This window comes from Heloderma suspectum, chromosome 10 (assembly GCF_057233095.1).
Source record: "Heloderma suspectum isolate Gila_16-S chromosome 10, 16-S_ref, whole genome shotgun sequence".
Classification (NCBI taxonomy): Eukaryota; Metazoa; Chordata; class Lepidosauria; order Squamata; family Helodermatidae; genus Heloderma; species Heloderma suspectum.
In genome coordinates, this window is record NC_139467.1 from 39470577 (window position 1) to 39498576 (window position 28000).

Below are 28000 nucleotides of genomic sequence, written 5' to 3' on the forward strand. Positions count from 1 at the left end.
TCTCACTCTTTCTCTTGTTAAAAAAAAAAAATGTTTTCAGAAAGGACCCAAGCATTTCATTCATTCCAATCCTGCTAAACAAAGTTCTGTGGTTTTGGATGAACCACCAACTCGCTGTTCTCTTCACCCTGAAATTACACCATGTTATTCAGACTTGAATTCCTGAACTTCAGAGCAAAGTGTTCAAAGATCATTTCACAGTGTTCCCAAAGGGTTCATATCTCCAAATAAGTAGCCAAAAAGTGCCAGGAGATCTTAAAAACTGTTGCTGCCTCCATTGGAAGAAAAATAAGGGTTGGTCCTTACAGGCCCAGCAGTGGTGGATGTGAACCTGAGAAAATGAAGAGATTGAACTCAGTATTATTGAACAACTAGCAAAATTATTATGACAGGGACAGTCTATGCAGAGGAAGGGCTTGTGTGCAGCTGCCTGCCCCTCTAAGAGTTGTTGTCAGTGTGGGCCAGACCACCCATAATCAAGGGTAGAAGTAGGGATGTATGGGTTTTGCTCAATCCTTTCCATCCGTATTTCACAGATCGTCAGGTCTCTTTCATTCCATCATCCACTCATTGTTGATGGAATTGGGGTTATCTCAATTTCCCAAACTTGCATTTGCGTTGGAAAGTGTCCAGTTGCACAAATGTGTATTTGTGCAAATGTCCACTTCCAAAAATGCATAAATCTTCCCAAAATATGCATTTTCACATTTTAGCCTATTGGTGAAAATGTGCATTTTTGGTCAGTCCTTTTAAATTTATTGCATTTTTCTATGACTAAATTTGCATACAATTCCAGGAAGTTTTTTTTTTTAATGGTCCACAAATCCATGGAATCTACACAACTCAAAAATGCCTGTCCGCTGCAGAATCCGTGGGTCGAATTCACAGAAATCTGATCTCATTTGAATCTCTTGCAGATTTCTCTGATATCCCTAGGGAGAAGTTAGGTTAGAAAGGAGTCCCAGACGTAGGGGAAAGAAAGGGAGTATTAACAGAGATGATTTTAGCTTTTAAGAGAAATGAAACTTTGGGATGGCACATGACAAAAAAAAATTGAAGGAGTAAAAGTCCCAAACAGGGAAATATTTTGGGATGTGAGAGCACAACTTTGTTAGGAAAGGTTCCATTCCTTTAACAAATCTAGGAAATCCAGACATGCCATCCATCAATGATGGGGAACTACTGACCATGCAGATGCTGTCAGACTAGAACGCCCATCAAGAGCCAGTGTGGTGTAGTGGCTAGAGTGCTGGACTGGGAGTCGGGAGATCCGGGTTCTAGTCCCCACTCAGCCATGGAAGCTCACTGGGTGACTGTGGGCCAGTCACAGACTCTCAGCCCAACCCACCTCACAGGGTTGTTGTTGCGAGGATAAAAAGGAGAGGAGGAGGATTACGTACACTGCTTTGGGTTACTTGGAGGAAAAAGGAGGGATATAAATGCAATAACTAAATAAATAAATCATCCCTGACCATTGGTCAAACTAGCTGGGGCTGGGGCCAGCTGGGAGTCCAGCAACATCTAGTGGGACACAGGCTCCCCAAACCTGACATAGGCGTGGTGTCTCCCACCAAAGTTTGCGGGGATGGGGAAACAAAATTGTACCAACAACCCTTCCATAGAGTTCGTAAAGAGACAGAAGCCCCATTTGAGAAAGAATATGGTAGCCTTAGTAAACTGATTAGAGAGACCTATGTAACAGTAGGGCTGCACTAAATATTTAGCCATAAAAATGTCTGGGCTCAGAATTATGGAAATGTAAAATATTATAGCCCTTTAGGACAGGGATGGGCAGGTCTCAGTCTAATTTCAACAGCCCTGTGCGTGTGAACAGTTCAGACCTCTGGCAAGAGCAATCTGTCTCTTCCCTGACATCCCACTTGGCAGTGGCAGTGACCACCCACTTTTGCCTCTGGCTCAGCCCACTGCTGCCTTCGGCCCTTCCTACCACCACCATGTGCCCCCCACAACAGATTACCCATGAGGGAATGCAGCCCCCAACAGAAAAAAAGTTGCCCACTCCTGCTTTAGGCACTCATCCTCTCATCCAGAAAAGTCAAATCATTCCATACGGGTTCCTCACTAACCCATCCACCCTGTTTAGGACAGAACAGCCGCTCCCAGTTCACCAGCCTATTTGGAGGGATGAACGGGGGATGACTGTTCCAGCATCTGCAATTCCGTCCATCTTTTCATTTCCGACTGTCCTTCCCAGAGGAATTCTGGGAGGGAAACTATGGTGACAACAGCTGCCAGAACTCTGTTCTGTTGCTGCCATGCCACTGAAGCTTCTGGGAGAGATGAAACTGTTAAAAGTTACCCCTACCAAGGCCATCCAAACCAAAGTAAAAACCCTTCCTGCCTCCATTGTAAGCCCTCTTCCTTCTCCCCAAATGTTTTTGAAGGGAAGAATCTCACCTTCTTAATTGTAAGCTCCCTCCCCCTGAAATGGCATGAATTATTTGCACCAATCCCCCTTCTCCCTATTTTAGGACTTTCCCACCCCACCCAAAAATGGGTAAATCCTGAAATGCAGAAAACAAAAGCATCCCAATAGAAACTGGCTTCCACCAATGCCTAACCTGCACCTGGACACTGGCAAGACCAAGCACACTTACCCATAGGAAGGAGAAAATGGATACTGAGGCCCATCACCTGCCATTGCTGGAGGATCTCGTACACTGCTAGATGGCTTAGTCGGGTTCCTCTGCTGGTAAGAGTAGCCAGGCTGAACCAGGGGGATATAGCTGAGCACAGATGTGTAAGGCGAACGGAAAATTTGCTGAGGGTTGTAAGGAGTTACCTACGGAAAAGGGAGAAAAAAAGGAATAAGAACATAAGAAGACCCATGCTGGGACAGACCAAGGGTCCATCTAGACCAGTATTATGTTCACAATGGCCAGCCAGCTGCCCACAGAAAGTGCAACAGCATCCTCCCGCCCATGTTCCCCAGTAACTGGTGCACATAGTGATACTGCCTCTGATACCGGAGGTAGTACATAGTCATTAGGACTAGTAGCCATTGATAGCTTTATCCTCCATAAATTTATCTAACCACTAGGGATGGCGTGGGCGCCCGTTTCAGTCTGCAAATCTTTCAGACCACCAGGACACATAGACTTATAGGCAAAATAGTGCTGCAAAACTAGAGTATATGGACGATTCACAGTGCTTTTTGCGTATAAGTCTATGAGCAAGTGCTGCTGATCGCCATGTTTTTTTTAAAAACATGGCGATTGGAACAGAGACGAACAGGCCCAGGTAGGTTGTGGGCTGCTTGCCAAGCATGGAGGGGGGCTCGAGTGCAGACCATAGGGCCAGCGAGTAGGGGGGGAGCTCGGCGGGTGCCCAGAGAACCCGAGCTGGGATGTTGTATTGCCCCGGCCGTGGGCATTGAACTCTTAGGTTAGAAGTGCCAAGATCGTGATACATCACACTCAAAAGTTTGCTTACAAGGAGACTTTATTGAGTAACTTACAGCACACAGGCGTACCCAATGGTTGGATCAGACAGCTTCTCTGAACCCCGAGCCACTGGGTACAATTGGTCTTATATTCTGCAGGTTAGCAATAAGCAGCGTTTCAGCAGCACGCGCCCCTCGCGTTCATTCCCAGCATAAACTAACAGCACTTGGTTCTCAAGCACAGCCACCTGCAGCTTTGGGGTAAACAAACTTTGCTTCTCAGGCTCATCAGTGATAAGGCATTCTCCTCATGAGCGAGGAATGTTCTTGGAGCTACTTCTCACCCTTTTGACATATCGGGCAACGTCAGGAGGCCGGTTAAGGGAAAACAGCAGCCCTCTGACCAAAGGCAGAGAGCATTATAAATCTAAGCCACTCTACAACTACTAATAGCTTGATTGAGGCCTAAGGCCTTAGATGTGTTCTCACATCCCTACTAATCACCTTTTAAAGCTATCCAAATTGGTGGCCATCATTATGTCTTGTGGTAGCAAATTCCATGGTTTATCTATGCATGAAAGCGATGAAGCTGCTTAGGGCAAAAGAACTTTGGGGAAGTTCAAAATGGCCTATTTTTTAACCCAAATGCCCAAAAAGAGCCCTGCTCAATCAGACCAAAGGCTTAGTGCAGTATTCTGTTAGCGCAGTGGCCAGCCAGATGCCTCTGGGAAGTCCAGCGCAGGACATGAGTACAATAGCACCCTCCCACTCAGGGCTGGCCCTACCGTTAGGCAAGTGAGGCTGCCACCTCAGGTAACAGATGCTGGGGTGGGGAGGGATGGGGAGGGGTTGGAAGATAGAGCAATATGGGTCATGTGGTCTGCTCTTTATCACCTGTTACTTATTTTTAAAAACAACTTGTTCACACAATTGCTCATGGCATGAAAATGGTATCTCATCTAGTTTGGCCCTTAGATCTCAATTGTTCATTCCCATATATTCCTCTACTCCAGGCATGGGCAGCCTGTGGCCCTTCAGATGTTACTGGACTACAACTTCCATCACCCCTGAACATTGATCATGCTGGCTGGGGCTGATGGGAATTGAGGTCCAGCAACATCTGGAGGGCCACAGGATCCCCACCCCACAAACTAGGGATGTTAGAGAATTCCGCCACAGATCCCAGGGAGGCCGCATTCCAGTGAATTTGCCCCCCCCCTCGGAATCCATGGCAGAATGGAGCAATCCGCCCCACCACCCCGCAAAAGCCCCACTAAACAGAGCCTATCTAGCTGCGGCTCCACCGGCGGTGGCGGCAGCTCCGGTGGCTCTGGCAGCAGTGGCAGCTCCGGCAGCTCCAGCCACTGCCGGGCTGCAGCCGCAAATGGCAGCCGCTACACCGGCCACCATTTGCTTCCCTGGCAAGCCGTGATAGACCACGTAAGTATCTATGTAGCCTATCATGGCTCAGAGCAGGGATGCAAATGGCACAGCGGCCGCCATTTGCATCCCTGCTTTTGCCGTGATAGGCTACGTAAATATTTAAGTAGCCTATCACGGCAAAAGCAGGGACGCAAATGGCGGCTGCTATGGCATTTGCGTCCCTTCACTGAGCCTTGTTAAGCTACGTAAATATTTATGTAGCCTATCATGGCTCAGCAAAGGACGCAAATGGTGGCCACTATGCCGGCTGCCATTTGCGTCCGCAGACCTGCTGTGAGGATGCACCCGGCCGGCAGCTCCGCAGAGTCTCCACAGAGTGGAGCCAGTTGGGGTAGGATTTCGGGGGGAGGTACGGAGTGCCTCCCCCCACCGCGAATGTCACCCTTAGAAAAGGTAAGTGACTTTCGTACATCCCTACCACAAACAGTCCCATGCACTGCCTGGGGGAGGGGAAGAGGACAAAATGCACCAGCAACAACAGGATGTCTCATCTCCTGGGATTTTCCTTCTTCCATTCCACCATGCACTGTACAAAATTAAAAAATGGCACAATGGAGAATTCCCAACATATTGTTTCCATCTCAGAAAAAAACACACAGAGATAATTTGGAGCTCCAAAATCCAGGGAGAAATTCAGATGAGTTGTATTCTGACTCATCTCAGTGACACCCATATAGGGCTCTCCCTCCAGGTTAGCTCCTCAAAAATCTATCTGGCTCTTAAGTTTTGCAAAACATTTTGCAATCCCTGCTCTTTCACCCTATGTGTGGCACAATATTCCACACATCTTATAAAATGCATCCCCTTTCTTGCGAACAAAATCCATCTTCCCAAGCTGGCCATGCTTTATTTCCTTGCCTTATTAATATATTTTATTTCCCCCCGCACTCCCAATAATTTAGAAGCCTCCATTCTTGAGCTTTCATTTGGGCCAAACTAATCTCCAGCATTGACAGTTGGGAGACCAAGGCCACACCATGTCTTTCTTGGGGATAGCAAAGCAGTGCCAACTCCTGTCCTATGCCTTTTACTGCCACAGTTCATCTTATCGTGGTCCATCCATTGAATTCCCCATCCTTCTTGAAGGAACTTAAAATAGACGCTCTTGTTTCAGTTCAGGAGGCTATATGGGCACTCTTCGAAAGCCCATCTGTCTAAGATGATGCAAAAAACCAGAAGAAGATGTGGGTGTTTTCCTTAAGCTCATCAAATTTATAATTTATGCTACTGTTCCCTATAATACCAATGTTGGCTGGTCCTGTGCTGATCAGTTTGGAAGTGAAAGAGGGCAACTCAAAAAGAAGGTTGAGGTTTTTGCTAAGGTTGTATGAGAAATTTGTTTCAATTCATTGTTCATCACTCTTTCTTTCTTTCTTTTTTTCTTTCTTTTTTTCTTTCTTTCTTGCATTTATATCCTGCCTTTTTTCCTCTTGCAAGGAACCCAAAGCGGCTTACATTATCCTTCTCCCCTCCATTTTATCCACACAACAACACCCCTGTGAGGTAGGTTGGGCTGACCATCTGTGGCTGGCCCAAAGTCACCCAGTGAGCTTCCATGGCTGAGTGGGGACTAGAACCCAGATCTCCTGGCTCCCAGTCCAACACTCTAGCCACTACACCACACTGGCTCTCAATTTACCCAGTTCGTACTTTCCAACCGAAGAAGAACTTGGATGAAGTCTGCAGTCGAAGTCTGTATATTTCCAAGCTTGCAATGTGATTTGTGGACAAAAAAGAAACATGTTCGACAGCATGCCTACATCTGAAAAGCGTGGATGAAAAAATTCATACTTCTGAAAAATTTGCACAAATATGCTTTCATCCATGGGAGTAGAATGCATGCATTTCAAAGATGTGCACAATTGATGTGTACATTTGGAAAAGTACGCATGAAAATATGCACTGATTTTCAGGCAAAAGAAAAAATGAAAACGAGCTTGCAATCTGATGTGGATTCAAGTCTGAATGAGCTTCAGAATGGAATTCAGAGAACTTCAGTGACCTCAATTTTTCCAGATTCACACATCCCTAATTTCTGCATAGTCAGGGGACTTCAATCCCTGGGTATGCAGAAATAAAATAAACGTGTACTTTAAAAGATATTTTAAAAATGATTAAAAAAACAACAACCAGAAGGACCTGTGAGCTCCCAGTACCTGTGCAATGTTGGAGGTTGTTGAGTTTGAGGTTCTGAGTTGGAAAAAGAAAGGAAAATTGATGGGGGAGGGAACCAGCCTGCTTCAGCATGTAACAGTGTAAAGGGGGATTTGAGACAAGCAATGCATGCTATGAGGTCAGACTAGGGCTGTGCACTGCTTTGGCCTGAGGCCCAAACCCCGAGTCAAAGCGGGCCACTTCGGGCCATTTCAGGCTCCTTCCGAGGCAAAGCGGAGGGGGCATGAAGTGACCCAGAGCTTCAGGTTGGGGGCTCTTCAAAGCACTCGGTGCGCTTCGGAGCTTCGGCGCCCTGGCCCAGCCGTGCCAGCGCCTCCAGTTCCTTACCCAAGGTGACTCATAGGAGTCGCCATTTCTGTCGTCTCCGTTGCCACTGCCTCTGTCGCCACCTCCGCCGCCACTATCACTGCTGCCACTGCTGTCATCGCCACCGCCTGCCACCGCCAACTTCTGAGCCCTGGACGTGTGCCGGATCTTGTTGCAAGGAACTGCCATTTTAAAAATGGCACCAAAAAAGAGCCAGCATGAGTCCAGGGCTCTGGAGCTGGCGGTGACAGCAGCCATGGTGGAGGAGGAGGTGGCGGTGGAGGCAGCAGCCCAGGTGAGGAGCTGGGGTACAGGGCCAAGTCAGGTCAGCCCCCTTGAATCAGCCTGAGCCGAATCAGGCCTGCCTCCGAAGCCACAAAGCAGCTTCTGAGTCAGATTGGGGGGTCCCTGCACAGCCCTAATTCAGACCATTCCCCTCACCTTACTCCACTCCACTCCATACACCCACACAGATGCACACTAGATAGCAGTAAAGTGCTTGGATTCAGGAGTCAGGGCAGGTAGCCAGCCGTGCATCCAAGCGCTTTCGTATTATATAACATAGCAGTGGAAGTTTTCAGGGGAGTGAGCAAGGAAAAATATGTCCTTTTTCTTTATCTTGAAGCCTTCTCTTTTGGGCAACCCCAAACAGCACTACAAGTCTCGTGTTCCAAGCTGGCTGGAGTCCTTAACAGAAGCACTTGTGTCATGATCTGGGGATACACTGCAACACTTTGTTGCAGATCCCCACTTGTAATTCTGTCATTATGGCTTCTGGCCATGTGTTCTGTGTGAGCAACCTGCAAGGCACCGTATAGGAAGAGGAGTGGTATCTTTCTACCCATCAGACCTACAGTTTACAGTAGCTGGATCAGAGACAGAGGGGACAGTGGCTACAAATCATCACAGGTCATGGAGATGCACGGAACCTCTACCGTCCTAACTCTGAGAATCTGTGTTAATGCATCTAGGGATTCCTTTAATCACTCCTTCTAATAGCAAACTCAAGTGGTGAGTGCTGGCTGATTTGAAACCAAAATGGGGCCACTGCACAGCTGGCCAAAGACATTTTTGGATGCCTGAGGCAGGAGAGGAAATATGGTCCACTGCCTCCTAGCCAAGTCAAAGTGCATAGTGAGCAAGGGTGGCTGAATTATTTTAGTAGCTGAGACAAGGAGGGAGAGAGAGAGAGAGAGAGAGAAGTGTCTCTCTCTGGTAGTAAACACATAATAATAATTAAATAAATAAATATTTGCTGACACCCCAAATCAGTTGCCTGAAGCAAGTGCTTCACAAGGCCTAGTGGTAGGGATTAGGGATGGACAGACCCACCTCCATCTGGGGTGGGGGGAGCTCAACAAGCTCACGTGGCCTGGACCTGCTCATCAAGCCTCCCTACTCACTCTGCCCAGTGGCCAAACCGAGCAAGCTGCTCCTCTTCTCTGCACCAAGGACTCCAGCACTCAAGCCCTTGGGCTTTATGCACACAAGGGCTTGACTGCCGAGTCCTCGGCATGGCCAGCCCCCAGCACTCTCGCCCTGGCCTCCTCTTGAGGAAGGCAGGGTGTGAGCGCTGGGGTGCTGCCAAGACCCTTCCTCCCCACAGTGGCTGTTAAGGAAGCCTTTGACAGCCAGTGGAGGTAGGGCGGGTCCCAATGCAGCCAGCCCCCGGAGCTCTCACTCTGGCATCCCCTCAAGGAGGCCAGGTTGAGAGCGCTAGGTTGTTGTGGTGCTCCCAGCCGCTTGCTGAGCTCCGCGGTGCTTGGCAGCCAGGTCCATCAGCACCCCAGAGCTCAGTGAGCGGGGTCTGAGAGGCCAGACAGGGGGAGCCCAGGGGACTCCACCCCCTTTTCAGACTCCCCTGCCATCCCTAGTAGGGATGCCATGTGTCTTCTTTTACAAAGGACAGGGCTCTATTTGAAGAGCTGCCCAGTCCAAGTCCAATTTACTGATACAGAACCATCTGAAGAAAGAGCTGGGCCTTGACATTGCCCATCAACAGCAACCAGACAGCAGACTGAACAGGTAGGCACACCAGTCCCCTGGCACAGTCTTCCACACTATAGTGAGATGGACTATCCTTTCTACGTAAAGGATAGCAATTATTTCTAAATTTGCCTCTGCAAATGCATCTGCAAATGTGATGGAAAACAGTGTCCTCTCCTTTGGTGATGCATTTCCTGTTTTTTGGTAATTCACAAGTGTCCACCCTACCTAATGGTAAGGCCGGCCCTGGGGCAAATGAGAACAAGGGGGAAGCATTAACATTCATGGGGGTGGGGTCAGAGGGAACCTAGAAGTTTGCAAAAGTTTCAAAACAACAACAAAGGGGGCAACCCCTCCCCCTAAAAAAACCCTGCCCAGTGAGGTCTGAGCATGCTCAGTAGCAATGCGATGTTGGGTGTCAGCTGGAAAAGAAAAATAGAAAACTAAGAGGGGTGGGGTTGGGCTGCGCGCCTGGGTGGCGAGAACCCTGAACACTTAAGGTGGCGAGAAGCCTGAACAGTTGGGGTGGCGAGAACCCTGAACAGTTGGGGTGGCGAGAACCCTGAACAGTTGGGGTGGCGAGAACCCTGAACAGTTGGGGTGGCGAGAACCCTGAACAGTTAAGGTGGCAAGAACCCTGAACAGTTAGGGCTAACTTAAGTTAGGAGCTGAGGATACACTGCAAACTTTTGTTGCAGGTCCCTCTGGTTTCCTCCAGAATTGCTTTCGGCCCAAACTGTCCTACGAGCTTCCAGTTGGCAACTGCAGATGCAATGGCTACTACTATAGCACTTTCAAACCTTGCTTTCCGATCTCTGTTTTTGGCTTTTTCTCCACAATGTCCCTCTTGGGTTGCTGTCTGAACGTTAATTCTGGCTTTACAGATGGGAAATGGAGGCTGAGAGAGAGGAACTTGCTCAAAGCCACTAAGAGCCGAGCCAAAGCCAGATTTCTCAACCCAAACTGACTCTTCTTTCCACCAATTCATGCTGCAGGTGATGCTGGGAACTGATGCCATACCTGTCTGGAATAGCATCCCAGCTGAGGGTGTAACGTCTGCTGGTATGGGATCCGTGCTCTTTGCTGATACAAACTCTATGAAAAATACAGAAGGCAGGAATTGACTACTGTGGACCTGGAACTTTTATTATTAATGAATACATTTTAGACCTATTCACTGAACTTCATCCAGATGGTGATCTGTGTTCAGACCCTACCTGCTGTTCTGAAAACCTCACTATCATATCTTATGTTGAGGGACAAATCATTCTTTTCCTTTTAATTTACTAATCAAACCTATTTAAACAAATTTGCACACTACCAAATCCCTCAAGACAGGTGCTTTCCTCCCCCTCCCACCCCCATGGAATTTTATTTTATTTTAAAATGAAAATTAAAAACAGAGGCAACATGAAGATTCAAAAGGATCACTAAAGAAATAAACACACTGCTTTGCAAAGACACTGAAGTAGGAATAAGATGACACAACTTAATAAACAGAAGCTACTACTTGTTAGAGAGAAAAGGCATCTTTAATCATTTCTTTTTCATTCCCTATGACATTAAGGGCACAATCCTATGCATGTATAGACAGAAAAAAGGTCCTATAACTCCCAGCATTCCCCAGCCAGCCATGCTGGCTGAGGAATCCTGGGAATTCTAGGACATTTTTCTATCTAAATATGCATAGGATTGCACCCAATCACACTAGAACCACACCAGCCTCAAAAGATTAACAGTGTGCCATTTACTTGCAGTTCTACCAGCTGAAATTTTACTTGCTGATTAATCAAGTCCAATTGATCTAAAATTAAATGTATTAAAGGGTGTGTGTGTGTGTGTGTGTTTATTATTTTTGCACCTTCGGAATCAGCTTCCATTGGAGATTCATCAGGCCTCTTCTTTGTAGGTCTGCTGGAAAGTTCTGAAGACTCACCTGTTTTCGCTGGCCTTCCCCTTCTGTCTTGAGCTGAGGTTTTTTATTAGTAATATTGGGATTCGTTTATTTCTTATTGGTAATCACTGTTTTTATGGAACTTCTGTGGAATGCATATTTGTTTGTTTGTTTGTTTTATCTGTCCTGTCTTTTTATCTTGTATGCTGCCTTCAGAGGGTGCCACCCTTAAAGGTGGCTTAGAAATATTTCTAAATAAGTAAGTATGTGGAATATTAAACAAACATGGGAGACTTCTGTTTCTCAAGTCATGTTGACTTTTAAATGTGTGGGGGGGGGCATCAGTAAGTATGTAGAAAGCCATTGCTTGTACATGTAGTAATAGAAATGGTTATGATTGTTGTTGCTGAAATTGCTAGGGTTCCCAAACTGCTGCACCCTGGACATCTGCCCTGTATTTTACAGGTGTGTAGCATCCTAGGCCAGTGGAGGCTGGTGGCTCCCATTTCGGTGGGGCTGTGAATCCATTCTGGGCTTCAGTCAGAACCAGCCAGAACTCGAAAGGAGCTCTTCAACCAGCCCCCACTGAGCACAGCAGCATCTTCTCCATTTCTCCCAGCCTGAGGGTGCTCTGTTCATAGATCCGTTTCAGAGATCTTTCCGCACCTCATCGAGAAGGGCTCATGTCATCATTACCTGATACTGAGGGAAGCTCGAGTGGTTTGGAAAAACAGGAGGCGGAGGGTAGTTCAGGCTCAGCCACATCGGCTGTTTTAATGAGGTGGTTGTTGAGGTCGTGGGAAATCGTGGGGTGAACACATTCCCACTGTATTTAAGGTTGTTCTTATCAACGGCCGCTGACGTGGCTGTGAAAAATACAAGGCATGGTTATACACAAGGACATCAGAGTTCTTACATACACTTACATCATTGTTTTAATCCTGTCCTTTCTCCAAAATACTCACGGCAGCCTCTACCCACCACCCTTTATCCACACAGGACAGGAATCTTGTGAGGTAGTTTAGAGCAAGAGACAGCGAGTGTCCCAAAAGCAGCCAGTAAGGAAGCACAGTGTTGAACCGCTCTTCCTGGTTTAAGCCCAGACCCTCTAATGAGTACAAAACACTGACCTGGTTTGCACAATCGCAGCAGGACTAATTAGCCCTGCATGTGCCAGTCATGTGGCAGGGGGATTAGCATAATTACCCTCAGCAGTGTGGCTTGTCTTGTCATGCAAACCCAGCCAGGGTGGCTTGTTGCCATGGGTAACAAGCCATCCAGAACCCTACAACAGCCTGGGTTCTGGGTGGCTTGTTCCCCATGGCAACAAGCCACCTTGGCTGGGTTCGCATGACAAAACAAGCCATGGTGCTGAGGGTAACTATTCTAAACTGCCCTGCCTCATGATCAGCATGTGTGGCAGGGAAATAAGCCACTGTGGTTTTTCCCCCCAGCTGAGATCATGCAAACCATGGCCTCCCTCTCCCTCTCCCACACACACACACTAGGTTTCCAGGGGGCTAGCCTAGGAACAAGGGATGCCCTGAATGGGCAAGAATTTTGACTCAGATTTTGATAAGAAGTTACCAGAACTCACAATGTTCTCCATTCTCAGGTCAAAACAAATCTGAGATTTTAAAAGTTGGAAAGTGGGAGAAACTGAAACGGACGGATTCGTCCACCCAGGCCCAGGGCTCTGAATGCTTTGCCCCTGAAAGCCTGCATTTGAATCTTTGTGTATTCGATCATGTTAGTGCTGACTTAGGTGTGCCTTTTTTCTGACAGGCTCCTCATCTTTAACAGCTTCATGGCAGGCAGGTACAACGTGGCCCTCTCCATGCTGGGAACAGCAGCCCCTCTTGAATTTGGTAGGCCCCGCTGGGTGAGAATTTCATTTCAGTTATTTTGTGGATAAGAATTTACCAACATTCACAAAGTTCTTCATATATGGGAGAGAAAGAACTTGAGATTAAAAAAAAATTAAAATGCAGGAGAAAGCTAGACTGACAGATTCACACACCCTGAGCCCAGACTTATCTCTGAATAAGTGGAATGGGATGGCTCCAGCCACAGACAGCCCATTGTCCTACCCTGGCCTGGTGTATGTCTACAGCAGGGGTAGAGCTTGCTGGGGGAACATGTCAGTGCCTGGAAGATCAGCAGAACAGCCTGGATCTGCTCGGTGCTTCAGGGTGGAGCCTGATGGATAGGCTTAGAGGCAAAGCAAAAAGTAAATCCTCTCCAGCCAAGCAGAAAACAGCCTGCCCTTTTGGTCCTGGCCGTTCACACTGTCTATTCCAGTTTGGAGTCTGCAGGGGTGTACTGGCCAAGCACAGCATGAGTCCAGACTAGGTCACAGATGGTCAGGATCAAAGTGCATTGCGAGGCTGGATAGGAAATAAACCAAGAAGTAGAGCTTGGAATAGGGTCAACGAAGCTTTAGGAGAACCTTAGAGGTCTAAATTTGGCCCAGGAGGGCCAGACTAGGCCCTGGGGCTTGAGGTTCCCCACCTCTGGTCTATACTGACTGGAAGTGGCTCTCCAGGGTTTCAGACATGGCTCTTTCCCAGCCTTATCTGGAGATGCTGGGGACTGACCCTGGAAGCCTTTGCAGCAAAGCATACACTTTACCAAAGGAACAATACAAGGAATGGAAGAGAGGGACTCCTCTGATCCAGCCTTCCCTAACCTGATGCCCTCCAGATGTGCTGGACTGCAACTCCCATCATTCCCAGCCAACAGGGATGGCTGTTGTAATCCCTAGTCTCTGACCCTGTCCATATTACTCAACTCTGGCTCTGCCTTTCCTGCCTACAGTTGAAACCCACCTGCTCAAACTGACCCTCCCATTAAACCAAGTGCTGACCAAGGATGTGCAACTGGTTCTTCCTAGGGCCCGTAATTCTTCCTATGACATTTGATTGCAATATAAACTGATACCTGCCTGGGATGCTGAGGGAAAGAGGACCTGCCCTTCATCCCAGGACTTTTCTCACTTGATGCCTTTGGTTTAGGGGTGTACGAATTATTTACCCCATTCCATCCAGGGCATCCAGGGGGTGATCCGTCCCTCCCCCTGGAATCCTCCCTGGCCGGCTCCGCTCCACGGTGAGTCTGTGGAGCCACCGGCCGGGCCCGCCCGCAGCCGGACTTCCGTCCACTGCCGGGCTGCAGCTGCAAATGGCAGCCACCATAGTGGCCGCTATTTGCATCCCTACATTAGCCGTGATAGGCTACGTATATATTAACGTAGCCTATCACGGCAAAGAGCAGGGAAGCAAATGGCGGCCATGACGCCATTTGCGTCCCTGCTCTTTTCATGATAGGCTGCATAAATATCACAGCTAACGCAGGGACGCAAATGGCATAGCAGCCGCCATTTGCATCCCTGCGTTAGCCGTGATAGGCTACATATATAGTTATGTAGCCTATCACGGCTAACACAGAGATACAAATGGCAGCTGCAGACCGGGGCAGCCATTCACGGCCGCAGACCAGGGGCAGCGGATGCCAGACGGACCGGATGACCAACACCGGGTAGGGTCCATCCCAGGACAATTTCGAGGGGGGGATTGCTCCACTCCACCACAGACTCTGGGGGGAGTCTTTAGAATCCGGCCTCACTGGAGTCCGTGGTGGAATTCTCTAACATCCCTACCCTGGTTGTGGTTTTTTAACCAGCACCTGGCAGAACAACATTAGAAGAGCCCAGATAGATCAGACCAAAAGTCAATCTCATCCAACTTCTTGTTTCCCACAGTAGCCAGCCAGGTGCCTCCAGGAAGCCCACAAGTAGGGCAAATGCTATTCTGTGGCATTCTGCCTCTGAGCTTGGGGGCTCCACATTGCCATCACTAGTAGCCCTTGATAGAACTCATCTCCTTCTCCGTGAATTTTTCCTAATCCCCTTTTAAAGCCATCTCTCAGCTAGTGCCCACCACTATATCTTGTGGAGGCAAATTCTGTAAATGACTCCGTGTAAAGAAGGACTCCTTTTTGTCTGTCCTGAACCTCTGTTGATCTGTTTCATTAAACCTTCCCCAACCTAGGACCCTCCAAATGTGTTGGACTACAGCTCCAATAATCCCCCAGCCAGCTATGGGGGATTATGCTATGCTGGCTGGGGGGATTAGGGGAGTTGCAGTCCAAGATATCTGGAGGGTCCTAGGTTGGGGAAAGTTGCATTAAATGATTATTTCTCCTTGTATTATGAGAGAGGGAGGAACACTTCTCTTTCCTCACACCCTTTGGATTCCTTTCTTTCAACATTCTCAAATCAATATCTCTGGTTAGCCCACCACCCTTACCATGATTTTGACAGATCCCATCAGCAACCACTTCAGGTTCAGTTTTTGAGCAGATTTTGGCAAATACGGGGAGTTGCTTCTTTTGCCCAGACCCTTGACTTTCTGTCACTGTCATTATGGGGGGCGGCCTCATGATGTTGTCTTTGTGGGATGAAGGTCCAAACACATTGTTTTGCAGCAGGTCCTTGATCAACTTGGTTTCTTCAGCTACCATCTTGTTGTCCAGAGCTTTGGCGACCTCAATGCGTTTGAGTGGGAACTGTGCTAAGAGTTTGGCGATCTGAGTGTTGGAAGCCATAGTGTTACTGTTTCCGCTTTCTGTACTCTTGGCATTCTTGTAGATTAATTTTGCAGGGAGCAAGATGCCTGTGACAGTGGACTTGGTGGACAGCTGGACATCACAGATAGACCTAAGTTTCACCTCCCTTTTGTTTCCAGTGAGTGCTCTGTAGACGTTTTCCATCGCATCCCTCTCATCTAACGTCTGGTCTCCATCGGAGGTCACAGTGAGATTGTTGTTAGTTGGGACTTTATATGGAGCAGCTGGGGGCACCTTGTCCTCTTCGGATCTTTGCATCTCTAGCTCAGTTGCATTCTCTTGGGTGAGGCTCAAATATTCTTGCTCAACCAGCAGTGATATTTCATCTTTGCCCATGCTGGGTTCCAAAGATCTACATGAAAAAGAACAGTTAAATTGTATGTATGCATGTATTCAGGCTTTTTTTTATCCAGCATTTCCAGCAATGCAGACCCTCAAGGCAGACAGCAAATCCAATTCAAACCATGTCGAATACCAACATAAAATGAAACAAATTGTACAAATCAGATAAGGGGAAGGACTGAAGCTCAGTGGTACAGCACATGCTTTTCATGCAAAAGGTCCCAGTTCCAGTCCCCAGCATCTCCAGGTTGAGATGAGAAAGACCCTTGTATGAAAACCTGGAATGCTGCAGCCAGTCAAGATCGACGATACTGATGCAGCAGTGGTCTGATTCAGTGATTCTGATTCTGATTCAGAATCACTGATTCTGATTCTGATTCTGATTCAGTGGTCTGATTCAGTGGTCTGATTCAGTGATTCTGATTCTGATTCAGAATCACTGATTCTGATTCTGATTCTGATTCTGAATTCTGATTCTGATTCAGTGGTCTGATTCAGTGGTCTGATTCAGTGATTCTGATTCTGATTCAGAATCACTGATTCTGATTCTGATTCTGATTCAGTGGTCTGATTCAGTGGTCTGATTCAGTGATTCTGATTCTGATTCAGAATCACTGATTCTGATTCTGAATTCTGATTCTGATTCAGTGGTCTGATTCAGTGGTCTGATTCAGTGATTCTGATTCTGATTCAGAATCACTGATTCTGATTCTGAATTCTGATTCTGATTCTGATTCAGTGGTCTGATTCAGTGGTCTGATTCAGTGATTCTGATTCTGATTCAGAATCACTGATTCTGATTCTGAATTCTGATTCTGATTCTGATTCAGTGGTCTGATTCAGTGGTCTGATTCAGCTTCCTATAATATAAGAAAGAGCAGCACCGTAGCTTAAAAAAAAACCCTCCTAATGCTCTGCCTAATATTTCTGTTACTTTGTTTTGAGTCATTTGTGGGCCTCATGTGGTCGCATGGGCATTCCAGGAAGTGCTGCTAAGCGGGAAGCCTGCCAGTGAAGAGCTGCTGGCCCAAACAGGGCTTTTGTAGAACTCTTAATGCTCCTGATTTTCCATAAACTAAAGGAATATGGGTGTAGAAAGAAGGAGTAAACACATAACCCTACCACCACTACCAGCAGCAGCAGCAGCGTGCCTCAAGAATTCTTTGGGGTTTGCCATCCATCGCTCTTTGCAAACCCTGGAAAATCCTTGAGGGGTTTTGTGACTAACTCTCCAGGAATTCTTGACAAACCTAGACAACAGACCCCTCCCTGCCAGTCTCCCCACCCCTAATTGGAGGGGGGCAGGATACCTGGCAGCACTACAGATCACTACCCAGACAGGCGAGCATGCTCAGAAGCATCATTTCCTGCTGGGCTCAAGAGGTCTGCCATTTTCTCTTCACCACACCCCAATGTATGCTAGTACTGAAGGGCTCCAACCTTATTTGGTTATATACAAAATGAAGGGCGATGGGGAATGAGTTTGCAGTCAGAATGAAGGGGCATTGCAGAATGGAGACCAAAGAATGATTCAAGCAAGGGAGTCAGGCGGTGTGCCACAAAAGAGGTCCAACTATTTTATTTATTTATTTATTTATTTATTTATTTATTTATTTCATTTCTATGCCGCCCAATAGCCAAAGCTCTCTGGGCGGTTCACAAAAATTAAAACCAAACAACACACAATAAAACAATTTAAAATATATAGAACATTAAAACCACAATATAACAATACAACCACAATAACACCTAGCAGCAGTGCAGGAGTTTAAAATACAGATTTAAAACAGCAAAGATAAAAATTTAGAAAGCTAAAATGCCTGGGAAAATAAAAAGGTCTTCACCTGGCGCCGAAAGGAGTACAATGTAGGCGCCAGGCGAACCTCACTAGGGAGCTCATTCCAGAGCCGGGGTGCCACAACAGAAAAAGCCCTCCTCCTAGTAGCCACCCGCCTCACTTCCTTTGGCAGGGGCTCACGGAGAAGGGCCGCTGACGATGATCTTAAAAACTGAGTGCTCTTTGCTTATAATCTCTTTGTGAAACCCCGAGAGCCACGGCAAGAGTTTGTAGAACGGCACCATCTGGAAACGCAAACAACAACTTTCTCTGGAATGCCGATCCAGCTTGATCGCTCATTACCGATTGCCATTAACAGCATAAATGCCGTTTGCTTTTTTTAAAAAAAATGTTTACTTACTTTGTCGCAAGCTCTGAGGATGGAACAGCTGGCGTTATAAACATGCACTTCGTATGTACTTATCTATACATATAAATATCATGCCAGATTTCTTAGTAAACTGCATATTACTTAATTATCTCTAATTATGGCATCAGCGTGTCATTAGAACAGCCTTTATTATTTTGTAATTTGAACAGATCTTCAATTCCCTTTCATTCAAAACCTCCTTGAAACTTGCCTGTTTCCTGAGACAAACAGATTGGTCAGTGATTCCCCCTGCCGCCCCCCATATCTTGCAGCTGATGCAAAAGTTTGAAGTACATCCCCAAATGGTCTGATGCGATCGTCAACATTGAATCATGATCATCCATATTCCCCTTTCAGCTCTGGGGTTGATGACTGAGGGGCCAAATGATAGAATGGATGAGATGGGATTCGGCCAGGGGCCATCAGTTGCTGACCCCAAGCTCAAATTGCAGGGAGTCATGGAGACGGCCCTCCTACGATTGATTGATTGATTGATTACATTTCTATCACACCTTTTTTCCTCCTTAAGGAACTCAAGGTGGGTTACATAATCCTCCCCCTCCTCCATTTTATCTTCACAACAACAACCCTGTGAGGAGGGTTGGGCTGAGAGTCTGTGACAGGCCCAAAGTCACCCAGTGAGCTTCCATGGCTGAGTGGGGACTAGAGCTCGGATCTCCCGACTTCCGGTCCAACACTCCAGCCACCCCACCACACTGGCTCTCTGTGAACGTTTTCTGATGGGCCCCTTAGCTGCTGTTTTAGAAGACTCCAGGAGATGCCCAATGTGCCTCCTCTTGCTTTAATTCAAGGCCCCATGCCTGCCCCCTACCCACCTCAGACTCTTCCCCATGGCCCTCCGTAGCCATCTGCCCAGCTGAGGAGGACAGTCTGGTCTCCAACTCTGCCTCAGGGCTGGCCCTAACATTAGGCAGAAGGAGGCAACTGCCTCAGACAGCAGATGCTGGGAAGGGGCAGCAGGAGCAGCACCCTGGCTGTTCCTCCTGAGCCCCCCCCCCCTCCAGCCATTCTCTTCTCTTGGAAGACAAGAACCATGTATTTCACACAGTCTGTCCTGTGCCCCCTGAGCTAGCCTGCTGCCTTCAGGCATGGTAGAGGATGCTCTCCTGACATAAGACTGAACTGCCAATCCAGTTGGCTTCTGAACATGGAATAGGATAGTACCATCTTGTCCATTGCCGCAGGCAGGAAAATATCCCTGGATGGCCCTGCTCTGTATTGCCCCGTAAACTCAGGCTCTCTAGTCAGATCCACCCATGCTCAGTCATTGAATTACAGGGAGCACGGCGGGGGGGGGGGGCTGGCCGGCTACTGTTCTGGGAAGGGGCTGTGCAGGGTGTGAAGTGGGCTAAACCTAGGGGCGATCCAGGGATAGGGTTTCTGGATTTCACTACAGGCCTTCCCACATTGGTCCTCCATAATCCCAGCACCGTGCTGACTCCAGCAGTCTCGTGGCTTTCCCTGGGATTCAGAACTTCTCATAGAGTTGATCGTCACCAGCTTTGCTCCAAGCAGTTTCAAAAGCTGCTTGCTTCATCCCACATGATCAGCATTGCAGCAAAGAACACTGCTCCACGAGGCCGTCGCTACATAACAAACTTAAAAACGGAATCACCGTTAGTCCCTTCTCTGCAGGGAATCTGGGATGCGACGTTTTTTCAGCAGGGGCGGGAGTGTGCGAAGCTAGCTTCCCTGACAGACGTTCAAACAGAATGTGGCGGTTTCTGCTTGGGGAAAACCTGAATCATTTCAAGGGAAACTGAGGCTAGAACGATAAAAGATTCCGTGGGATGTCGCCCTGTTACAAAAGTCTCAGCCCCTGCAAGCAGCAACCGATGAAGTGGAGCTATCATTCAATGAGCTATCATCATTCAATAGACTGAAAACCTTACTGCTCTTGCTACATTTGAATGTATCTCCTACAGCTGTCAATCTCATCCGGATGCTTATTTAGATATATGGACTGCTTATATTAATGCATATATTTGAAAATGGAACCGTGAAATCTTTCTTTTCCCCTCCTTTTCTTTTTATGTTATGATGTAAATTATTGTTATACATGGATATGTTTCATGATTCTTTTTCTTTTCTCTCTTTTGTGCCCCACTTTTTGTTTTGTTTTCTGTTTGCTATTATTATTATTATTATTATTATTATTATTATTATATTAAACCTCCTGGCTGCGTTTTATTTTATTTCTTAAGATTTTTTTATTTTTAAAAAATTAACTGAGAAACTGCCATGTTGCGAAGCAAAGAGCTGCCCTCCAGCACCATTTTTATTTGGGTTCTGTGTTTCAGAGCCCATCTCCGCCTTGTCCTTAGGTTCTTGGGCAAGTTCCTTTTCCTTTGGTCTCACCAGTCTGGCTTCATGCCCACCATGGCAGCCATTTTATGAATGGGCAAGCCTCCCCTACAGCAGACATTTTGTGAGTGCACAAACCACAATCTGTCAAAATTCCAAATGTACTGACCAGCCCAACATGTTTCAGGTCTTCTATACTAGATGTTAGTTGGGAAAAGGGAAGGAAGAGACATGGGGTTGCCAGTTTGGGTGGTAACCTTGTGTTTTCTGTAATGGTTAGTCCTGGCCTAGTCAGGGGTGTTTCACCACAGTGTGTTGTACAGCGGATAGGATTTTGAACTTGAGATGGAAATATTTGGGATCCATATGCTGCTCAGCCTTACTGGATGGCCTAAGTCATGTCTCAAGTCTCTTGTCCTAACAGCCCCCAAAGGGTTGGTGTGATGGTAAAGTACAGAAACTCCACTTGACCTTCATGGAGGAAATGCAGGCTAGAATTGTGATTGTTAATAGTAATTATAATGGCACACAACTCTTCCCTTTCCCTGCAACATGTCAAGAGGGCATGTTGTAAATGGTATGACCTGTTCCAGAGCAGCAGCAGAAGGAGAACTTTCCCAAGTCTTAAGATCTTCATCAGATGCCCTTCTCCAACTGTTCCCCATGCATTTGGAGGGGAAGCAGGGTCCATCATGTTGAAGGCCTTTTTAATGGTAGCACCTTGTCTTTGGAACTCTCTCCCCAGGGAGACCTGCCTGGTCCCATCACTATTATTTTTATTATTATCTTGCAGATGAAGTCACCCGAGCCTAGTCTGACTTAGAGTTATGACAGAGTCAGAAATGATGTACCCAGAACACCTGGCATTTCTACTTAGAAAGATCAGGTAGAAGGTGATGAGGGAGACCCCTCCCTCCCTGAGTCCCACGAGAGCTGCTGCCAGTTTGCATAGATCATAATGGGTGCTGGAGGGACAAATAGTCTGACCCAGTATGTGGGGACATCCTATGTTCCTAAAGATTTTCAACTAGGGATGGGTGAGAATTTGTTTGGTCCAAGGGTTTTTACAATCTAAGAACTTACCAAAATTCACACATTCCTTCATAAATAGAAGGGAAAGAACTTGAAATTAAAACAACAGCAACAACAACAACAGAATGTGGGACAAAGCAAAACTAAGCTATTCAGCCATCTAGGCAGACGGCTTTGGGTGCTTCGCTCTCAAAAGTCTGGATTTGAATCCCTGCACATTCAGCCACATTCATGGTGATGAATTAGGGATGCCATCTCTTGATTCTGATAGGCTCCTCCTCATCTTCAACAGGTGCAACACAGTCCCCTCTATGCTAAGTATAACTTTACTTATTAGATTTGGCCAGAACAAATGGGTAAGAATTCCATTCCTTTCATTATGTGATAGGAACCTAGGAAAAATTCACATTTTTTTCATAAACAGGACAGAAAGAATTTGAGATGTAAAAAATCTGGAAGTGGGAGAAACCCTGAAATCCCTATTTTGTAACAGTTTAAACTGCTGCTTTCCCAATTTTGTTTTGTACATTTTTTGTTTAATGTTATTATTGACACTGACAGTTACTCACTTTGGGAGTTTTATTTGAAATTGAAAAGTGGGCTACAAATATCCTAAACAAGTAAATCAACTCAACTTGGGGCTACTATTTTTAGCAGAAGCCCCACATTTCCTGCAACGTGATGTTTTGCCCTGAGAAACTCTGAAGGGAGGGAGAGACAATCTACAAGCCTAGTTTGGTTCCCTCCTACTGTGACTAAGGCAAGACTGATGGGTTGTTTTTGAAACTGCAAAAACTTTAGAAATTTCACATCATTTCGGGACTGTTATTGGTGAGGGAGAGAAAACAGGACACGACATAATCCAAAACTTGTGCCGGGGGGCAGGGGGAGGAAATTCTGGCTAGCCTCCACTGAGGCATGAGATTAAATCTCATTGCATAAAACGAAGAGGATTTTGATCTTGTCATTTTACATTCTTCTGACCTTAGAAGCAGAAGCATCCATTGTAGACACCTTCGATTCATTACCATCCCCCTAAAGGGCATGGTTTTGTTTGTCCCCCCCTCCCGCCGCATCCACCCCCGCATGCACATACTTTAGATCTCAGCGCATTCTTGCCTGCCAAGGATGGAAGGTGTCTGTTCAATTTGTCATCTGCTGTAGCATTTGGGGCCAAGATTATACCTCATGCCCTTTCACTTGATCCGACGGCCTTTAATTATTTTAACATATTGACTTATGCAAATAAGTTGCTCCAAGTCCAATTTGAAAGGGCTCTGGAATCTTTTGAACAAACAACAAAGATTTGCTTCCTCAGTCTAGGGTATTTTCTATTGCTTGGGGTTTTTTGCAACCGCAAAGGGATGAGAATTAGGAAAATTCTGTTGCTCGCTTCTGTGTCAACATTCTTTTTCATTACACTAAAGCTGAGAGATACCATAATTTAACATCAGGAATCTCTTTAAGCCCCACTCCTTATCCCCTTCTCACTGGGACTGAAAAACAATCCCAAACATTCCCAAACTTTTGCTACCAAGGGCACAGTTTTCCTGGATTTAAATTGGAGGCACCCTTGGAAAAAGACATGGCTCTGTCTTCTTAACTGGCTGCAACCTTCTTCTCGCAACTGCATGGCAGCCCAGTTAATATTGTCTCCAAGATGGGACTGTTTTTTCTGGGCAATGCTGCTGCTTCTGGGCAGGGCTGGTGCCAGTTTTGGCAGGCCTTTAGAGGCCTCCCTGGGTGGCCCTCCTAAATTTGATAGTAGTGGCAGGCACAGCAGCAGAAAAGCTTGTCTAAATGGCAAGCAATGCTGCTGGAACCTGCCATTTTAATCCCGCCCCCCCGTCTCTGAAGCCATGATGTAGCATTGCTCAGGAGCTGAGATCTCCAACATGGTCCTAATGGTCATCAGTGCGCCCACAGACACCAATCTTGGCTCTCACCAGGTTCCCTTCTTCTGATTTTTATTTTATTTCTTAAGATTTTTTTTAAAAAAATCATGGGGGGGGGGGCTGGCATGTGGCAAAACAAAGTGCTGCCCTCCAGCCCTATCATTATTGGGGTTCAAAAGACTGTTTTTCTTCTCTGGAGCTCAGATCCTAGGAGCAAGTGAATTTCTCGTGACCAGCCATGCCTATCATGGTGGCCATTTTGTGAATGGGCAAGCCCCCCCGGCAGCCATTTTGCGAGAGAGTGCGTGACATTCTCTCAAAATCCCAAATGTGCCCACCGGCCCTAAAAGGCTGGTGACCTGGTGCCTGGATCAATTCTACATTGGGCCCAGGGGGGTTCAGAGGAGTTAAATTAGCAAGCGCCAGCCTCTAGCGTTGGCCAGCTGCTGGTTTTCCTTTGCCCGGTGCCAAGAGGGCCTGGGCAGCTGTATCCAGCTTATTCTCTCGGCAGCAGGGTTGGTGCTATGCTCTCCTGGGTACCTGGACTGACAACTGCTCATACTCAATGGTGCCAAACAAACGCTGATACTGGACCTGCTTCTAGGATTCCCCCGCCCCATCAGCTGCCATGCAAGCAGCATCGGGGTAACTGGTACATCTTCTCCCTCCCTCCCTTTATATTATGTCATCGTTAAAATGTTGGCAGAAACCAGTGTCTTGCCTTTGCTCAAAGACCCCACACAAAACAAACAAGCCACATTTGCTGTCGTTGCTGTTGTGGTTACGCTGCCCCTGTCTTCCAGCTACAGAAATATTCTTTCCCCGCTATTTTTGGAGACATCCCCATGTGCCTTGGGGTGGGCAGAGAGCCATCTTGTTACACTGGATGCATCCACCACTCCACATCCATCTGGGCAGAGAAACCTCATACAGCCCTGATTGATTCCCACTGTTCAAACAAACGAACCAACACATTAATTGCTATGTTTACATTTAGCATAATCTTCCTACTTCAGGCGCATCCTCGAAAATGCCATCCAAATGGGAACTGCTCCTTCTCTCTTTCTCTTTGCCATCCTCCCTCTTGACACCTCCCTACCAATTGTGCTTTTGTGTATTGCTTAATTTTCATTTATATTCCTCCTTTCCACTAAGAATTGTTCTCAAGATCTCGTCTGATCTAGGAAGCTAAGCAGGGTCAGCCCTGGTTAGTACTTGGATGGGAGACCGCCTGGGAATCAGGCTTCCTGCACTGAGAAGGGGGTTGGACTCAATGGTCTTGTAGGGCCCTCCCAACCCTATGATTCTATGAAAATGTCTTCCCAGAGGCACCATGTTCACCTGGTTGGCTGCTGGTGGTGGCACTCTCCTTCTCTTGCCCCTCTTCTCTGGCTGGGCTTCTGCCTGCCAGTGTGCATGGTAAAGAAATGGGGGGGGGGGTGAGTCTGAAGCCATGTGCCATTTTAATTTAAAGTTATTTATTTATTTGAAATATTTTTATACTGCCCCACATAAAGATTTTGGAGCACTGAACAGCAAGATATAATAATAATAAAACACCAGGTTAAAACAGTTAAACCATTTTTAAAAGACAAATTCCAATAAGGCCAAATTTAATAACCCACAGTTATTAAATTTGGCCTCGAAATAACCATGTCTTCAGGAGGTGCCAAAAGGAATGCCTCCAAAGGCAGGTAGTTCCACAGGAAGGGGGCCACCACTCTGAAGGCTCTTTTCCTGGTGGACTCCAGCTGGGCCATGGGTTCATGTTGAACTACCAGGAACATACCCTCTGATGACCTCAGTGACTAGGCAGGTTTGTAAGGGAGAAGGTGTTCTCTCAGGTATCCTCATCCCAGGTAGTATAGGGCTTTGTACACTAGTACTAAAACCTTAAACATGGCCTGGTAGCAAAGTATTTCCTCAAGTCTGAGAGCTGAACCAACCAGACCAGGCCAATGAGGGCACTGGAACAGCAAGGGGGCAGGCTTCTCACCACTCTGATGCCCTTAATGGCCATGCAGTGTAGTGGTGAGAGTGACAGACTGGGAGCTGGGAGATCCAGGTTCTAGTCCCCACTTGGCCATGGAAACTCACTGGGTGACTTTGGGCCAGTCACACACTCTCAGCCCAACCTACCTCACATGGTTGTTGTTGTGAGGATAAAATGGAGAGGAGGAGGATAATGTAAGCTGCCTTGGGTTCCTTGCAAGAGGAAAAAAGGCGGGATATAAATGCAATAAATAAAATAAAATTAATGCACCCCTAAAGGCAGTGTCTGATTGGTTCAGCTTGAGAAATTATTTTAATTTAAAATGGGGCATGGCCGCCGCCTGGGCTGGCCAGCTGTCGCCAAAGCACTTCCCTTTCCAGGCAGCTTGCGATGCCTTTCCTCCGCCGGCCCACTGCCATCACTGTCCATTGGGTGTGTGGCTTGTGGGTAGGGAGGTTGGAGAAACCTGCCACAGATTCAGATGAGTTCAGATTTCTATGAATCCAACCTGTGGGATCCACAGCAGACTGGCTTTTTCCAATCACGTGGATTCCATGGACTTGCAGACCGGGGTGGGCTGTTGATTATTACTGGAGGGGGGGGGATTTGTGCAAGTGTGCATTGGCAAATGGGAACAAAATTCTCGTACAGCCCCAAAACAAACAAACAAATCTGATTCCATCCATGAGTGGACAACAGAACGAAAGACGCCTGGCAATCCACAAAATACAGATGCAATCGATTTAACAAACTCCATACATCCCTAGCCCCCACCCAGGAGGACCATGGAGCCCCATACCTGCATCCCACAGTCTGCCCCACAGCACCACTGTGTCTCCCTGCCTGATCTGGCATTTCTGAAGAACAGCTGTTTCCAGCCATCACCTTTGGAGCTTTTCTCTCCATCTGAATGCCTCTTTTCATTTCCCCCTATAAATACCTTGATTTTTAAAATTTTAAAGAAGAAGCTACTCCAGGACTGTAGGGTTGCTTCCAAAATCACAAGATGAAGGTTCATGTCAAAGGGAGATAATATTTATACCGAAAAATATATCTCATTTATTCTGCTCCCTCTCCATGAATGTGTTAATGGAGCCCTCTCACAGTCAGATTGAGCTCCAAAGGAGATTTAAGCCCAAAGTTGAAAACAATCCATATCGTCTCCCACACCCACGCCACTTTTGGAAGCCCCGTGGGGTTTGACTATTTTGGACCTTTGGAAGAACACAGTTGTAAACTTGGGGAGCAGCCCCTAACCATACTTCTCCACGTGCCCTTGCTTGTTTGATGCTGGCAGATGCAGTGCAAGGAGTACTTAAATCTCTAAAAAAGTACATGAGAGATGGGTGGGAGCCTTCCTTTTGACCAAGATGTATTACTGCTCTCTGGTCCCAGGGTGCCCTATGGTTACAGAGACCCATTTGTTTTCTTTGGCTTTTTCTTGAGTTGGGTTTTATGTTGATTGTTTTTTGGCTGCAATTATCTTAGTCTTTTCTGGGCTGTAAGTTTAACATTATTACTGGCATGTATTAATTTGATTGATTATTGTCACTTTATTATTGTACTTGTTTTTAAAATGTGTAAGCTGCCATGAGAGGGTTGTTTCCTTAAAGGCAGCCTAAAGTTTCCTTAAAGGCAGCCTAAAGTTCAATAATAATAATAATAATAATAATAATAATAATAATAATAATAATAATAGGAACTCTGCAGGTGCTCAGAGTTCCTTTCCACTTTATTATTTACTTTACCTATCTCAGGGATTCAAATTAGGTTCACTGATTGAATGCTTACAAGTCCAGGCACAAAGCTAACGCCTGAGCAAAATCTGAAGAGGCTGTCCTCAGCTGCCCACAACAGCCGCAGTGGGGCAGGGGCGCACAGAATGAGCTTGAGCATCTTTGGAGCATGTACAGCCTAGGCTGTTTAAAGCATTATACTTTAAAACAAAAGGATTAAACACTCCTCCTTTATTTCAGATCAATCACTGATCTCATCCGAGAGTCCAAGTCCAACCAGCTACATACACCTTCTATGGGGCCATCAGTTTGGAAAGAGACTCACTCTCTTTTTGTAGGGAAATGTAAGGAATGGAGGAAAAAACACCACTCACTCCTTTTGAGAGCTGCTGTCTTCTCTGAGGGCCTCTGAAGATGTGACTGGGTGACAGCTAAGTTGGAAAAGTGGTGATGAGGACCTTGGTTGGAGTTCCTCAGGGAGGCCTTGAACCCTTTTCCAGATCTCATGGCAAGCTTTATCCAGACTGTCCTGGGGAGTGTTGTGGTGGATCCAGATGTGTCTTGGGAAAGGGCCCAGGGGAAAGGGGCCTTTGGGACTGACTGCTGAACACTGAAGACTGCTCCTACTTGTCAGCAT

At 46.7% G+C, this 28000-nt stretch overlaps 1 protein-coding gene across 1 annotated transcript; it reads right to left on the reverse strand.

Moving 5' to 3' along the window:
- Positions 1-255: 255 nt before the first annotated feature.
- On the reverse strand, positions 256-28000 carry C10H1orf94 (chromosome 10 C1orf94 homolog). The gene is made up of 6 exons (XM_084814420.1): positions 27738-28000; positions 15506-16185; positions 11904-12064; positions 10334-10408; positions 2619-2803; positions 256-331 (listed from the first exon to the last, which is right to left on the reverse strand). Exons 1-6 carry the CDS (start codon positions 27998-28000, stop codon positions 256-258), a joined length of 1440 nt encoding a protein of 479 aa, XP_084670546.1.